The sequence below is a fragment of the Haliotis cracherodii genome, unplaced genomic scaffold (genome assembly GCF_022045235.1).
Source record: "Haliotis cracherodii isolate W230 unplaced genomic scaffold, xgHalCrac1.p SCAF_1, whole genome shotgun sequence".
Taxonomy (NCBI): Eukaryota; Metazoa; Mollusca; class Gastropoda; order Lepetellida; family Haliotidae; genus Haliotis; species Haliotis cracherodii.
In genome coordinates, this window is record NW_027266264.1 from 48249881 (window position 1) to 48265257 (window position 15377).

A 15377-nucleotide genomic window follows, 5' to 3' on the forward strand; every position below is an offset into this window, starting at 1 on the left:
CAACCTGATGGTCCACATTTAGGCTACTTCAGTCTGTGCTAATTAGGCCTTTTCGGAAACAACAAGTATGTTTCTATCTCTTCCCGAAAATACAACTTTTCATAACATCATTGAGCGCATTAAGACTAAGGCTATAACTAGTAGCCTACAGAGAGTCGATCTGAAAATACTTCCATTGTTTTGATTCGCTGTATAAGAGAAATCTACTAAACCTTTCCCATGTCCTGAATGAGACACATTGTTTCACAAAAATCAAAGTCCGAGGGATTAGTACAAGTAAACTTTGAAAAGTAATGATTTCCGAAATAACACGGAAGAAATGGCGATAACTGTCAGTGGTCAGTAGGCGATGCATAAGTTAGGCCTATTTACAGACCTACACGTTTACGATCAAAACCCGAACATAATATGACGGCCACAAAACGCCGCCAGACTGAATTCTGGTCAAACATATCTACTGCTTGCCCTTGGTAATTACCCTTGGTATCCATAAAATACATATGGGAAAATGTCTTGGGCCTCCTTCGCCTCTATATACATTATGTTCTGTGTATCAAATATTAATATCGTCACTGACGCTCAGTGAAAGTGACCGGCAAACTTCATTCTAAACCCTGCCACTGCTGAATAATACGATACATTTAATCATTTGACGATCTGCCTGTACAGAAACATATCAACAAGCGGAGGCTGCTTCTCAAAAATTAACTTACCTCATCCGAATTCACAGATCAACTGTCCAGTTCCAGTTGCTGCACAATCTCTTGGTTGTAGACTTCTTAGTGAGCTTGAACTAAGATGGCTGGTGACAACAAATCTTCCGCGACAATGTGACGTCATTCTGACGTCACTTCACGAGGCAACAGGCTGAACTTTTCCGCAGTCGCTCTCACGCCGCAAAAAATGGGCGCAATTGTTTTTAACTGTAATATTGCTTGTGACAACATTTAGTAGACAGATAACTTCGTTATAGATATATATCTTTAAAAAAATAAAACTAAGAGATGGTAGGTCTACAAGTGGTTTCCTAAACATCATTTACAAAAAAGTGTTGTAATGTCCAAAGCACAACGTTATCACAACGTTAATTTGCAACGTTGTTGTTACGTTGTGGAATAACGTTGTCATAGAGATACGCAATTACGTTCTGGAAATTTTAGTATTAAGAGATGAAAATTTAAATGCCGAATATATAGAAAGGTAATGCATTACTGCCTTGGTATTCTGACAAATTCAGTTTGATTTTGATAAAGCAGTTCTATTCCTTTATGACTATCGAGAAGCAAACTCTATAACGTTTCACCGACGTTTCAGAAACGTAGCTACAAAACGTTGTGTGATGTCCAATGCACAACGTTTTCACAACGTGAATGTGCAACGTTGTTATAACGTTGTGAAATAACGTTGCACGTTGACGTTATAACAACGTTGTGACAACGTAATATCACGACGTTACCAATCCACAACCTTTCCACAACGTTGTGACAACGTCGTGTGTTAGCTGGGTTGGGCATGCCTACGTTTTGCCTGCTAAATACGATATCCCCTATTTTCACATAAATGTTAAACTTCAGATGATCTATGCTTTTATTTTTGACAAATTGTCACGAACCTTTGCAGATAAAGATGTAACTACACTGTCTCAAAAAAGAAACGTAACCCCAGTCTGAAAATGTGAGAAAACCCAAAGAAGAAAATTATTGATTGTAAATATTGATATGCACTTATACCTTGACACTGTTTATTAACGTAAGCGCCCAAACACACAAATTGTCGTGCACAAAGGCATTTTATTGTTACTTTTATCATAGTGAGCAAAATTTTCAGGTTGGTCCATGCCAAAAGCCTCATGCACGTGCAATACATGGAAAGAGCAGTAGAAGTATGGGTTTATAAAAGCACGTGTTGATTAGCGATTCACTCTATCATTTTCACCGAAAGACAAGTTCGAATATGCCATGGTTGAGTGCTGCAGATCGAAATATCGCCATTGATCGTATTTAGGCCGGACAAAGCTTTGGAAACGTTGCACGGCACCCCAATGTTCATAAAACAGCGATTTCCCGACTTTGGAGCCGATACACCCAGTTTCATGCAACTGAAGATCGCCCCAGAAGTGGTAGGCCAAGGGTTACCACACCACCTCAGGATCGATTCATCCGGGTCACCCACCTACGTAATCGGCTAGCCACACCTACCGTCACTGCAACACAGGTGCCAGGTTTGAGAAGAGTGTCCGCACAAACAATTCGGAACCGTCTACGAGAGGCCGGTCTACGTGCAAGAAGACCACTTATTGGACCTGTTTTACGCCACGAACATCGACGCCAACGACGTTCGGATATGGACCCTCAGAAACTGGAGGCCCGTCAGGTTTAGTGACGATTCACGTTTTCTCTTACAATGCCGTGACGGAAGACAGCCTGTCTATAGAAGAGGAAACGAACGTTTTGCCCCGAACTGTGTTAGGCAGGTCGGCAGATTTGGAGAAGGGAGCGTCATGGTGTGGGGAGCCATGTCTTACAACCAAAGATCAGACTTGGTGATCATTCGTGGCAATTTGACAGCCCAGCGCTATATCAATGACGTCTTACAGCCTCTTCTTCTGCCGATTATCGACCAACAGAGGGAGCTCTATCAACACGACAACGCCCGGCCGCACACTGCTCATGCAACAGTGAATTTTCTCCAGAATATTAACGTCAGCGTGTTACCATGGCCCTCCCGATCACCAGACATCAACCCAATCGAACATCTTTGGGATTATCTGGACCGACCCGTACGTGCACGAACACCGCCGCCGCAGACGTTGGATGCACTAGCCGTTGCACTGCAGGAGGAGTGGAGAGCAATCCCTCAGGAAAGAATCCGGCGTCTAATCCGTTCTGTTCCTAGGACGTGTAATGCTGTGATCGCAGCTCGTGGCGCTCATACGAGGTACTGAGAAAGACGCCCCCTTGCGTCAAGTCAATCTTAGTGAGAGAACTGTCGAAGTCTGGACTTAAACTTGCACAACTGTACCGCCACCATGCCAAATTTCATATTGTTGTCTTCAATGATAAATGTGTTATGATAACTTGAATATTGAGATGAATATCCTGAAAATATAGGGGTTGCGTTTCTTTTTTGAGAGAGTGTATATCTATGCCGGTCATAGTGTTCAGTGACAAGTGACCAATAGATCACGGAATGAGTTTTTTCCCACTGTGGGATAGTGGAGTCAAAGGTTGAAACAGATGTAACAGATACCATTTGTCCTGCCAATGCACATATATCAATACACTTAATGCTTCATTAAATATTTGTTTTCGGTAGTCAAATGATGAAGCAAGGAAAATTCGTTGTTTATATCCGTGCTGAGGATCGCTGGTCCTGAATTTCAATAACATATCCATCCCTGGTCTGTCAGCACTACCCCCCTGCCGTTGGTTACATCCAACTTTGCAACGTTTTCTGTAAACGTCACTTTGGGTTCTTCTCCCACATTAAACTCAAAGCTGTATCATTACTGAAAAGGGGCGGTCGGGAAGCCTAGTGGTTAAAGCGTTCGCTCGTCACGCCGAAGACCCGGGTTCGATTCATGGGTACAATGTGTGAAGCCCATTTCTGATGTCCCCCGCCGTGATATTGCTGGAATATTGCTAAAAGTGGCGTAAAACCATACTCACTCACTCATAACTGAAGTACTTTTCAAAGAAGGACAAAGGTTACCCATCCACTAATTGCACCCAAATAAGTACAAATTTGCTTTAGCGATATATGAAGCAGGCACCATAAACAATACATGGTATTTACCACTTGAACTAATGATAATATTTATTTCAGTTATAATTATAACTACATATGTGTAACGTGAATTTATCCAATTACACTGGACACAACAATGCATGTTGTGAGTATTGTCTTATCGCTTTTGGAGTGCCCCTTATCTCGGCGCTCTTCAATCAACTCTTCGACCTGACTAAGTGCTGTCATTCTCCTTTTGATTACATTCTACTCGGACCGGAGATCTAAGTCGAAATTTACTGTGCATGTTCCTTTTTTCTCTGTTCATTCTGTCAACCTGCCAATTGGGTGAGTTTAATTTTTCTCTTTTCATTTTTTTCAACTTGCATTTAATAAACCCAAATCCACATAACAAAGCAACGCGTACAAAAATTGGAGATTACAGTAAATCGAATGAGATTCATACAGAAGGCTTATTAACTAACTTCTTCTGAAACAATTACTTTGTGTAAGATTTTTGCCCCCCACACACCGACGGAGTACACAACACACAGCAAAGCACTGGTATTGCGTTTTTCTCTGTTTAATGAGGAATTGTCTTGACATTACTAGCCGCAAGTGACGTCACCTGTACAGTTCAAGGAAATGTCTACACGACCAGGCAGTTTTTTCCCTCTCCCGATGTTTGCAATACATGTTACTGCGTCGAAGATGGAACATACAGATGCACCGAACTTCCATGCCTTCATAATGTTGGATAACTGAAATCTTATATGGGGACTAAGATGATCCCATGTGACTTGTCAACAATAAAACTAAAGAGAATATGAAACATGTTTTTGGTGTTCAAAAGATTATTAAATCATACATGATCTACGTCCAAGTTTGCATCAAAATCATTATGGTTAAATATCATATATGTTCTCCTTTATCTCAAGACCGACTCCGTGGCCTAGTGGTAGAGCGTCCACCCTACGTCATAACAAAATACGTTAAAGGATTGTTGTTCTGTCTGTGGCTCGGCTAAAGCAAGGACTGGTCGGCCCGGGGTCAGTTTACTGTGTCTGGGTGGGGTATTAATGTTAAACTACGGCATGGTATCTCACTGTGCTGGCACTATAAATCGGCATCAGTCCGGACAAGTATAAGCAACCACGCATACACTTGTGTATGCACGTTGCAAAATAAGTGCAATAATCTTGGAAGCGAATGTTAAAGCCCCTTTCACCTCACCTTTATCTCGACGTTTATTTATTTCCAAGTTTACGGAGTTAAGGTTTTCAATTACTAATAGATAATAAAAAACATCCTTTATCCTACAGCATTAATCTTTGTTTTTGTAGATAATAAAATACTCCTCTTTATGAAAGCTCCCCCACACAGGTTATATATATATATATATATATATATATATATATATATATATATATATATATATATATATATATATATATATATATATATATACCTCTACTTTCTCCACAATCATATACTATGATTACTCTGCCATGTATATTCTATTCTCTTATCTGACACTGGTATGTGTAATTTGAAAAAGAGGTGGAAGTGGTGCATGGATTTGGGGCCTCTGGATTTATGCAAAACGTATAGACCTGAAACGACAACAATGGCTTCATTATACAGAGCGAACCGTCACGTTCCTCACAGCGACTATCTGTTCGCGGAGCTCTGTATACCATCGCTGGCACCAGACACAACTCCCTATGGCCACAAGCATGGCGGCCACAACCACGTATAGAGATGAACACGCAATCTAGTGACTGTTATGTTTAGAAACAAGTGATGACTGTCGTGACGCCGAATACTCCCAGCTGAAGTATTTTCTTTGTTTGTCAATTTGAATTTTTCATTTCAACTATCGTGTAATTGGTATAGTTAATAATGTAAAGGGAAAGTTGGGTGTTTTCCGTTAATCTGTAATCTGGAACCAATCAAATTAAACAAACAAAGCGTTGATTCATCAGTGAATAGTATGTTAGTCGCAAACCTTTCAAAATTCAATATGATGGCATCTCAAACACATGCACAAGAATATTAATGTAACTTGTTGTTAGAGTGCAAATGTCATGATTCCTGTAGTGGCCGCTAGCCAACAGATGGCAGTGATGTAGACTTAATGTTGAAAATATATAATTTTAACAAGCAAATAAATGTAAATTTAAAAGGAGCAACCAGTGAGATAGTCTATTCAGATCCTATGGCTATAGCATTACAGTAAGGGCTGGGGAGGGTACATAATATGGTAGACAGACCAGCGTCGATGATGTTGGGAGAGTAACGAAGGTGTCACCGCTTGGAAAGAGCTTTGGCAATTATTGTTCAAGGGGACGTAACTCTAGTAATCTGATAAGCGTTTATTCATATTGTGTCCACTGCACCAAAGTTTGCAAATGTTTTCTGCTTTATCATGTAGTTGAAAAGAATACTACCAGCTTATTTAACTCATGCAACTCGTATTGGATAGGTATTACATACTAATTATATATACCTCTATCCTCCTGGTATTTCTAAAAAAAGCAAAGCTTTTAGCAGCTGGGGAAATTCACTTATAAAGGTATTAGGGCAACCTACATCTTGAAGTATCCATGCATATACCAGTCAAGACGCAAGAACATGAGATTTGCTATTACCTAAATAAGTCCATCTCCTGAATATATGCTGCACCACATGTAATACGTTTAAAGTGTAAATCTTGATTTAGAAATAGACAGTAACTTTACATATTTTAATACATTTACATGGCTATTAAGAAATAGTGGGTGGCGACTGAATTTCTGAAATGGCATTCCAATTAATACCAAGATAACCTTAAAACTACATGTATTATAATTCATTCTTTAATTAATATATGTTTCGAAGAATTTATTATTACAAATGATATACACATTTCATGGAACCATATGAAAAGGAAAAGGTAGCTCACCTTGCTGATGTGTGAGTAAAAAGGTTGGAACCTGCTTTGGACTACATCACAAGTCTAAATGGCGCCGGGCGTGTATGTCTACTTTTTGGTGGTATCCACTTGCATCGAAATGGTGCTTACAGATCACAAGGCATCAATCGACAAAACAATCGCAGCGCTAAGACGACCAAAAACCCCATGCTTTAGTACAACAGCGCTAAGATTGAATTGTTGAACGGGGCCCAGGAATAATAATAATATGCATATGATCTGTGATACACCAGATTCTGGCAATGTTGTATGCACCTAGTACACTGCCTCAACGAGGCGGGTTATATCCCATCAACCAAAAGTTATATAATGGTGAGGTGAGATGAAATGGGACTCACGTTGCACTCCAGACCCGTGAAAATCCGGGGTAGAATAGGTCTTCAGCAGCCCATGCTTGCCGTAAAAGGCGACTATGCTTGTCGTAAGAGGAGACTAACGGGATCTGGTGATCAGGCTCGCTAACTTGGTTGATGCATGTCATCGTTGATCTATGCTTATAGTGTGTTCGTACTATTCCAGATTAATGCCGGTTAAATAGTGCTGGCCAGCTGTGATACCATGCCGCAGTGTAACATGGATACCCCACTCGTTACAAGATATTAACTTCCAGCCGACCTTGCCTTGTTTTATCACTTAAATGCCAAACACCAGGCAGGGTAACAACAAGTACAATCCTTTTACTAAATAGGCATCACGCGGTCAGGGCATCGAAACACCAACATTTCGCTCTTCGGGAAGCGGTCGACAGCTATTTCGACTACAATTGGTGTAGAGGGCCTTTTACCATATGGCCACAAAAGTAAACAAAGGCCAACTGTTATATCAGCATAATATGTTTAAACGTATCTTGAGAAGTTACATCACGATGTGTCAGCTCGATGTGGGAGGAAAGCCTGAAGTGATACAGGCCTTCGATGTTTACCACTTTGGTGAAACTCACGAGCACGGGTATGGTGCTGGCAAACATGATTAAGGCGTACCGGGATTCGAACATCGGCTTCTCTCATTTAGAATATGAAGAAAGAAACGTACAGAGATACAGTTCCTTGAAATGTATTGTTTTGTACAAATAGAACTAAAACATGTGTCTATTACAATGATTGTATTAATGAATGTTATATTTTGCCTTAGGCTCTAGTACAACTTTATTCATGTACACGGAGGCTTCTGCAAGTCTGGATAAAATAACAATCCGCGAACAGGTTTTTTCATAAATAAGTCAGATTAAACATCGTAATTTAGCCATTTTCATATTTGGGAGCTGCTCTATCCTATAGGTACTTTAGAAGTAATGTTACCAGAAACTGACTGAGACTATCAGTACAGTAGATGCAGACCTCATGTTCTATCAAAATAAAACTGCACTAAATTGCAAATGATAATTGAAATAATGTCTATACACTATTAGAATCTATACATTCATTTTCGACTGTTCACATTTGGTAAATGTCAACATCATTAATATCATATATCACTTTAGTCGTCTCGATTAGAACTATCGATTTCATGTCGGCCAGATGCATATCTTGTGAAATATACATTGTACCATGAGCGGTGAGAGCGAATATAGCTAAAATAGATTAAATAGTTTCCGCTTCATTATCTGTAGCTATATTATTAACTGTTACCAACAGTTCTTTTTAACCAAGCACAAGCAAGCTGCGTAAATGATTTTGACGCGACAATATGTTTGGCCTAATTGGTTGGAAAATGCACGTTTAACAGTATTGTCTTCTACAGGGTAGATATGTGTCTGTAGCAGTGTCCATATATACGTATGTGTGATATTACCATGTCGAAACCAGTTGGTTCTCTCCAGGAGGGTTTTGAAAACAATGAACAACTACTGATCAACGAATCAGTAAGCTATTTGATTAAATATAAGCCGGTTTCGATAATCAAAAGGTTCAGCCAGAATGCTGATCCTGGCCGTGAAGGCTACTTTTGAATAAAAAACCCGTTGCAGACTGTCTTCGTCAAGCGGTCACCGGCATAACCTTTTGTCATTACTGAATCTTTTGGTGTTCCACGAAAGGCATCGCTCCCCGGTAGTTCGTGCTAGTCGTATGTGACTCATATCGGCATCAGATGGTTGCAGAGTGTTACTTGTCTGTGTTATCGCACGCATCATCAACCACCGGTCAACCCTGTCTACATATGTGTGTTCATCCACATTGATGACTGCAACTTATAACAATCTGTGTACTCTCCTCAGAACCACGTCAAACTATGGTTCATGCTATAGTTTAGCTCACCGTACATATATATGTATGTAGTTAAACCCTACATAAACACGAAAGTCCTTCAGTAAACACGTACATGAGTTTCCACTGTCTGAACGCTGTTATCTGGACTGTCTGAGAAGTTTGTTAAGGATATAATTAGGCAGAATCCTTGACACGAAGCTTCATTAATAAGATATTTTATGTGCGCATCAGTGTCCGGTACATTGAAGGGACTTTATTCAAATACAACACGTGGACAGATGAAAAATCAATCACATAACGATCTACCATACAAAACCCACATTCTGAAGAAGAATTATTACTACAAGTGACAACTCATGGAGCGGTATGATCAGGTAGCTGTCCTGAGTGAGTGAGTGAGTGAGTGAGTGAGTGGGTTTGTGGATGGGTGAGTGAGTGAGTGAGTGAGTGAGTGAGTTTGGGTGGGTGGGTGGGTGGGTGAGTGAGTGAGTGAGTGAGTGAGCTTCTGATTTCACCAAGAATCGGCGTCAATCGAGACCGTGTCTTGGGCGTGATTTGGGAACACTTTAAACCGATACTACCCCACCAGCTCGTGAGATTTATGTACTTTTATCAAATTGTACACATACATGCAGTTAAACTAGTGTTAAAAGACAATATGAAGTGCATATTAAACACAGTGCGACAATTTAGGTTTCTCTTGACACTACCCGGGCGAACGACATATCCTGCCTCAATGCAGTGTGTGCTGTGGGTTATATACTGTCAACAACCCATTATATGTGACACTACCCGGGCGAACGACATATCCTGCCTCAATGCAGTGTGTGCTGTGGGTTATATACTGTCAACCAACCCATTATATGTGACACTACCCGGGCGAACGACATATCCTGCCTCAATGCAGTGTGTGCTGTGGGTTATATACTGTCAACCAACCCATTATATGTGACACTACCCGCGTGAACGACATATCCTGCCTCAATGCAGTGTGTGCTGTGGGTTATATACTGTCAACCAACCCATTATATGTTCCACTACCCGCGCGAACGACATATCCTGCCTCAATGATGTGTGTGCTGTGGGTTATATACTGTCAACCAACCCATTATATGTGACACTACCCGCGCGAACGACATATCTTGCCTCAATGCTGTGTGTGCTGTGGGTTATATACTGTCAACCAACCCATTATATGTGCCACTACCCGGGCGAACGACATATCCTGCCTCAATGCAGTGTGTGCTGTGGGTTATATACTGTCAACCAACCCATTATATGTGACACTACCCGCGTGAACGACATATCCTGCCTCAATGCAGTGTGTGCTGTGGGTTATATACTGTCAACCAACCCATTATATGTTCCACTACCCGCGCGAACGACATATCCTGCCTCAATGCTGTGTGTGCTGTGGGTTATATACTGTCAACCAACCCATTATATGTGACACTACCCGCGCGAACGACATATCTTGCCTCAATGCTGTGTGTGCTGTGGGTTATATACTGTCAACCAACCCATTATATGTGCCACTACCCGGGCGAACGACATATGCTGCCTCAATGCAGTGTGTGCTGTGGGTTATATACTGTCAACCAACCCATTATATGTGACACTACCCGGGCGAACGACATATCCTGCCTCAATGCAGTGTGTGCTGTGGGTTATATACTGTCAACCAACCTATTATATGTGACACTACCCGGGCGAACGACATATCCTGCCTCAATGCAGTGTGTGCTGTGGGTTATATACTGTCAACCAACCCATTATATGTGACACTACCCGGGCGAACGACATATCCTGCCTCAATGCTGTGTGTGCTGTGGGTTATATACTGTCAACCAACCCATTATATGTGACACTACCCGCGTGAACGACATATCCTGCCTCAATGCAGTGTGTGCTGTGGGTTATATACTGTCAACCAACCCATTATATGTGACACTACCCGCGTGCACGACATATCCTGCCTCAATGCAGTGTGTGCTGTGGGTTATATACTGTCAACCAACCCATTATATGTGACACTACCCGCGTGAACGACATATCCTGCCTCAATGCAGTGTGTGCTGTGGGTTATATACTGTCAACCAACCCATTATATGTGACACTACCCGCGTGAACGACATATCCTGCCTCAATGCAGTGTGTGCTGTGGGTTATATACTGTCAACCAACCCATTATATGTGACACTACCCGCGTGAACGACATATCCTGCCTCAATGCAGTGTGTGCTGTGGGTTATATACTGTCAACCAACCCATTATATGTGACACTACCCGGGCGAACGACATATCCTGCCTCAATGCAGTGTGTGCTGTGGGTTATATACTGTCAACCAACCCATTATATGTGACACTACCCGCGTGAACGACATATCCTGCCTCAATGCAGTGTGTGCTGTGGGTGGGTTATATACTGCCAACCAACCCATTATATGTGACACTACCCGCGTGAACGACATATCCTACCTCAACGATACGTGTGCTGTGGGTGGGTTATATACTGCCAACCAACCCATTATATGTGACACTACCCGCGTGAACGACATATCCTGCCGCAATGCTGTGTGTGCTGTGGGTTATATACTGTCAACCAACCCATTATATGTGACACTACCCGCGTGAACGACATATCCTGCCTCAATGCTGTGTGTGCTGTGGGTTATATACTGTCAACCAACCCATTATATGTGACACTACCCGCGCCGACATATCCTGCCTCAACGATACGTGTGCTGTGGGTTATATACTGTCAACCAACCCATTATATGTGACACTACCTGCGCCGCCATATCCTGCCTCAACGATACGTGTGCTGTGGGTGGGTTATATACTGTCAACCAACCGTTTATATGTGCCACTACCCGCGCCGCCATATCCTGCCTCAACGGTATGTGTGCTGTAAGTAGATGGGTTATGTCCCCTCAGCCAACGTATTTATATGTGATACTACCTGAAGTATCCTGCTTCAAGGATATGTGTGCTGTGAGTGGGTGGTTATAGCCTCTTATAAACCTATAGCAGATTTTGCCTGTTGTTAATGATACAGCTCATTTTCATATGATGACCCTATGGCAGGTCTTCCGGTAAGTAAACCTCAGGTGTAGGTTTTACTTTTCAAAAATTGACAGGTTTTACTTTTGAAAAGTAAAACCTGCCCAGTAGTCAAGTTTTACTTTCTAAGAAGTAAAACATCGGAACTTTCTGTTTATTGAGTGAGAATTGAGAATTACAGAGTTATGCCGATCTGCGTCCTTGGTTTCCTTTGATTCAACATGGCAACCTTCTTTGGGTCCGACAGTTTCAGTCTTTGCCTCATCCTCGTTCTTGCCACCGTGCAAGGAAGCGGTTTGAATCTCCTTCTTAGGAGGGATGTAGAGCATATCAGATACAGCAGACTTCTGTTCATCTGAGGAACGCTTATAAATTCTTACAGCTTCGCTGCGATGTCCTAAAAGTAAATGTTATTAAAGTGTAAACAATGGTAATACTACATTTTTTCAAACTAAAACTATACCATATTTGTTTTTTAATTCACAGAAGTGGAATACTAACAAATCTATTTTAGCATTATACACTAACATTTGTAATCGAATGTTCTTTTCCACCAGCGCTAACTTGTCAGATCACAGGCATACAAAACGATTCATTAGGAGGCATCACCCGTTAAACTGTTAACAACTGGTCATGACTGATGTAGTGAGACGTGTGTTGAAAGGCTGGTATATGGCCGAACAAAAGTGAAACCTCATGTCCACTGATGTCAACCAGTTTCTCGAGGACTTCATTGTACACAAAAATCATCACATTGGGTACTGTTCTTCTGGACTAAATAACTGCCTGCAACACGTTACATTCATTCTTCAGACAAAACAAAACGTGTGTCTCGCCGATTTAAAAAATTATGGTTTTGATAAAATAGGACTGAATTTCATAAGCTGGTGTTGGTGTTCTGACAACCCTTAGTAAGCAATACAATCTGATTACACACAAAAACATTTGAGTCTCGTTATTATGTAACACTTACCTGTTCGTTCAAAAATCGGTCTCCTCCCATTAGTAAGACAGCCCAGTTGTCAGACACCTTAAAACAACAATGTCATACCTGGTTGCACATGTTAATCAGGTAATTAACCCCTTTCATGAAAATGGACTTGTCTTATTATAGACAAAAGAAATGACTCAAGATGCTTGATACTCTCTTATACTTTATTTCATTCAACATTTTAATTCATCCATCCCTTAAATCCATTGTTTTAACGTATTCGCCACTTAGAGTTCAGTTAAAGTGAATATCACAGTTCACATCACAGTTCACGTCGAGGTTGCCACACTGACACAACCTTAATCCATCTTCAGAAGTGTGCCAACAGCGTCCAAGAACCGGAGTGGTGTCTTGACACCCTAGGATAGCTGATCCTTCAGTCTGGAAAGTCGATTGTCAATCTCCTTGTACACACGTTTTCTTACTGGTGGAGCTGCACCTAGGTCTAACTGAGAAAGCTTGGTCTTCTCAGATTTCTCAATCTTCTTGATGATCTTGATGGACATGTAGAGATTAGGATGACGATGATTCAGTGATGCATTGAGGCGACTGTGGAAACCCTCCAAGTTGTTGTTGGTCCTTGGGCCGAATGTCTGGTGATGGTTCCACAGTGAAAGAGGGAAACTGGCTTCATAATGCACCCAGTTTGTGACTATGTAGTCGTTGTATTCGTCAGCATTCGGTACATCGGGAGACTGGTTCATGGAGTCAATCCATGCATCCTGAACCTGTTGAAGAGGCAGCAGAGGCAAGGCAAAAGCTTGTCGGATCCACTGTTCCACAAGGGGGTTATCTCTGTATCCAACAGCAAGACCAAGCTCCTGTGTTTTCCGCCAAATCGCCTGGGTAAAGTGGAAGAAACACCCCTTGATGTCTGAACCTTGAAACTCTGTCTGGAGGGCTCTAATGGCAGCAACTTCAAAGTCCACCGGGAATGTCTCTGGGTTGAATGGTTGGTTCTGTAGTTGTTGGATGTGGACCTTCAACTGAGCAAAGAGGCATTGGTAAGTTGTAGTCTGACGACCAGGCATCAATGCGTACTAGACTAGGGGATAGGTAATGCTTCCTTTCCGTGCATGCAGTATGTAAAGCTGAATCCAAAGATCTGGGCAGGCGGAGAAAGTACCATCCATGTAGACAATGGAAGCTGACTGGAGGACTCTAAGCTGATCATCAGTAACTGTTGCAAATACCAGCATCTTCTTCACCGTTGGCAAAAAGCAGAAACCGCTCACCATCATGGGTCTCTCTCCAAGGTGCTGCAATGTCGACTTCAGCTCTGGTTTTAGGGAGTTTCGGGATGGTGTGACTGCGGTGTATGTACATGGCGCTGCCGACTGAGCTGAAGGAGGGAAATATAGCTGCAGCCTCCGGATCATGTCTCAAGACCTCGTCGTTGTAGAGGGCTGGCATAGGAGTGGTTGGTTCTTCTCTTGCTCTCTTCCTTAAACTGCCAAGGAACTGGATTCTGCTGGTGTCTTCTGGTGGGTGGTTGTGTACAGTGAAATTTCTAACAAAATTTCCAACTGTTAACGGTACATCGCCAATGAGTTCCAGTTTGTCTTACTTTGTTCTTATAGTGGATATATCCCTGAAAGAGGACCTGTAGAGTACCTCTTTGACTGGTAATGAACTCAACCTGCTGCAAACCTGCCATGATTGTGCATGAAATGTTCACAGACTAGGGGGAATTTATATGTGTAATCAGTAAATTTTAACAAAACATGCATCTCAACTTTTGAGTAAGCTCCTACTAGCTCCTAACTCATTTATTTCCTGAGAATATTCAAACAGAATTACTGGCCTACTCGTATTAATTAATCAGCTAATCATGGGCTATGACCATTGTTAAGTGGGTAGACTGGCTGTGTTTGTTTAATTAATCCCACCTACTCCACTGTCTTACAATAGGTGTCTCACTAATGGGATGTCTTACTATTGGGATGTAACCCAAAAATCAACTGTTCGTCAATCCAAGCACGATAAAGGCGCGTTGCTGATGTGGCTCTGAAGGAATGATTCGTCTTCCGCCCTTCAATTCCCCCCGCTGCACACATACGTTTTACTGTGTTGTGGCTCGGCTACTGCATTCAGCGTGAATGTGTCACGAGGTAGTGCCCACGAAAAGCTCGTGCAAAAAGTCACGTGACTAACGGTGCGGACGAGAAATCGACCATTCCTCGTTGTACCCCTAAATACCGTTAAACGAAGCATAATACCGTACCCAATTACTGAAAACATGTTATTAACGCTGTTTTTACGGTTTATAAGTTGGATAGAGCACTCCTCCTTGGTTATGGTCGGGAAAGTAAGACCTCGGCACGAGGGTATCGGCAAGGTAAAGACCTCGGCGTGAAGTCGATACCCTCTTGCCGAGGTCTTACCTTCCCGACCATAACCTCGGAGTCGTGATTTA

General features: G+C 41.9%; 1 protein-coding gene across 1 annotated transcript; it reads right to left on the reverse strand.

The window, feature by feature from the left end:
• Positions 1-13320: 13320 nt before the first annotated feature.
• LOC139456095 (uncharacterized) lies at positions 13321-13992 on the reverse strand. Its single transcript, XM_071237621.1, has one exon. The coding sequence runs from the start codon at positions 13990-13992 to the stop codon at positions 13321-13323; it is 672 nt and encodes a 223-aa protein (XP_071093722.1).
• Positions 13993-15377: the final 1385 nt, after the last annotated feature.

Bases quoted from the DNA above. Each gene is read 5' to 3' on its own strand.
- LOC139456095 (XM_071237621.1), bottom strand. From the start codon at position 13,992: ATGCCTGGTCGTCAGACTACAACTTACCAATGCCTCTTTGCTCAGTTG.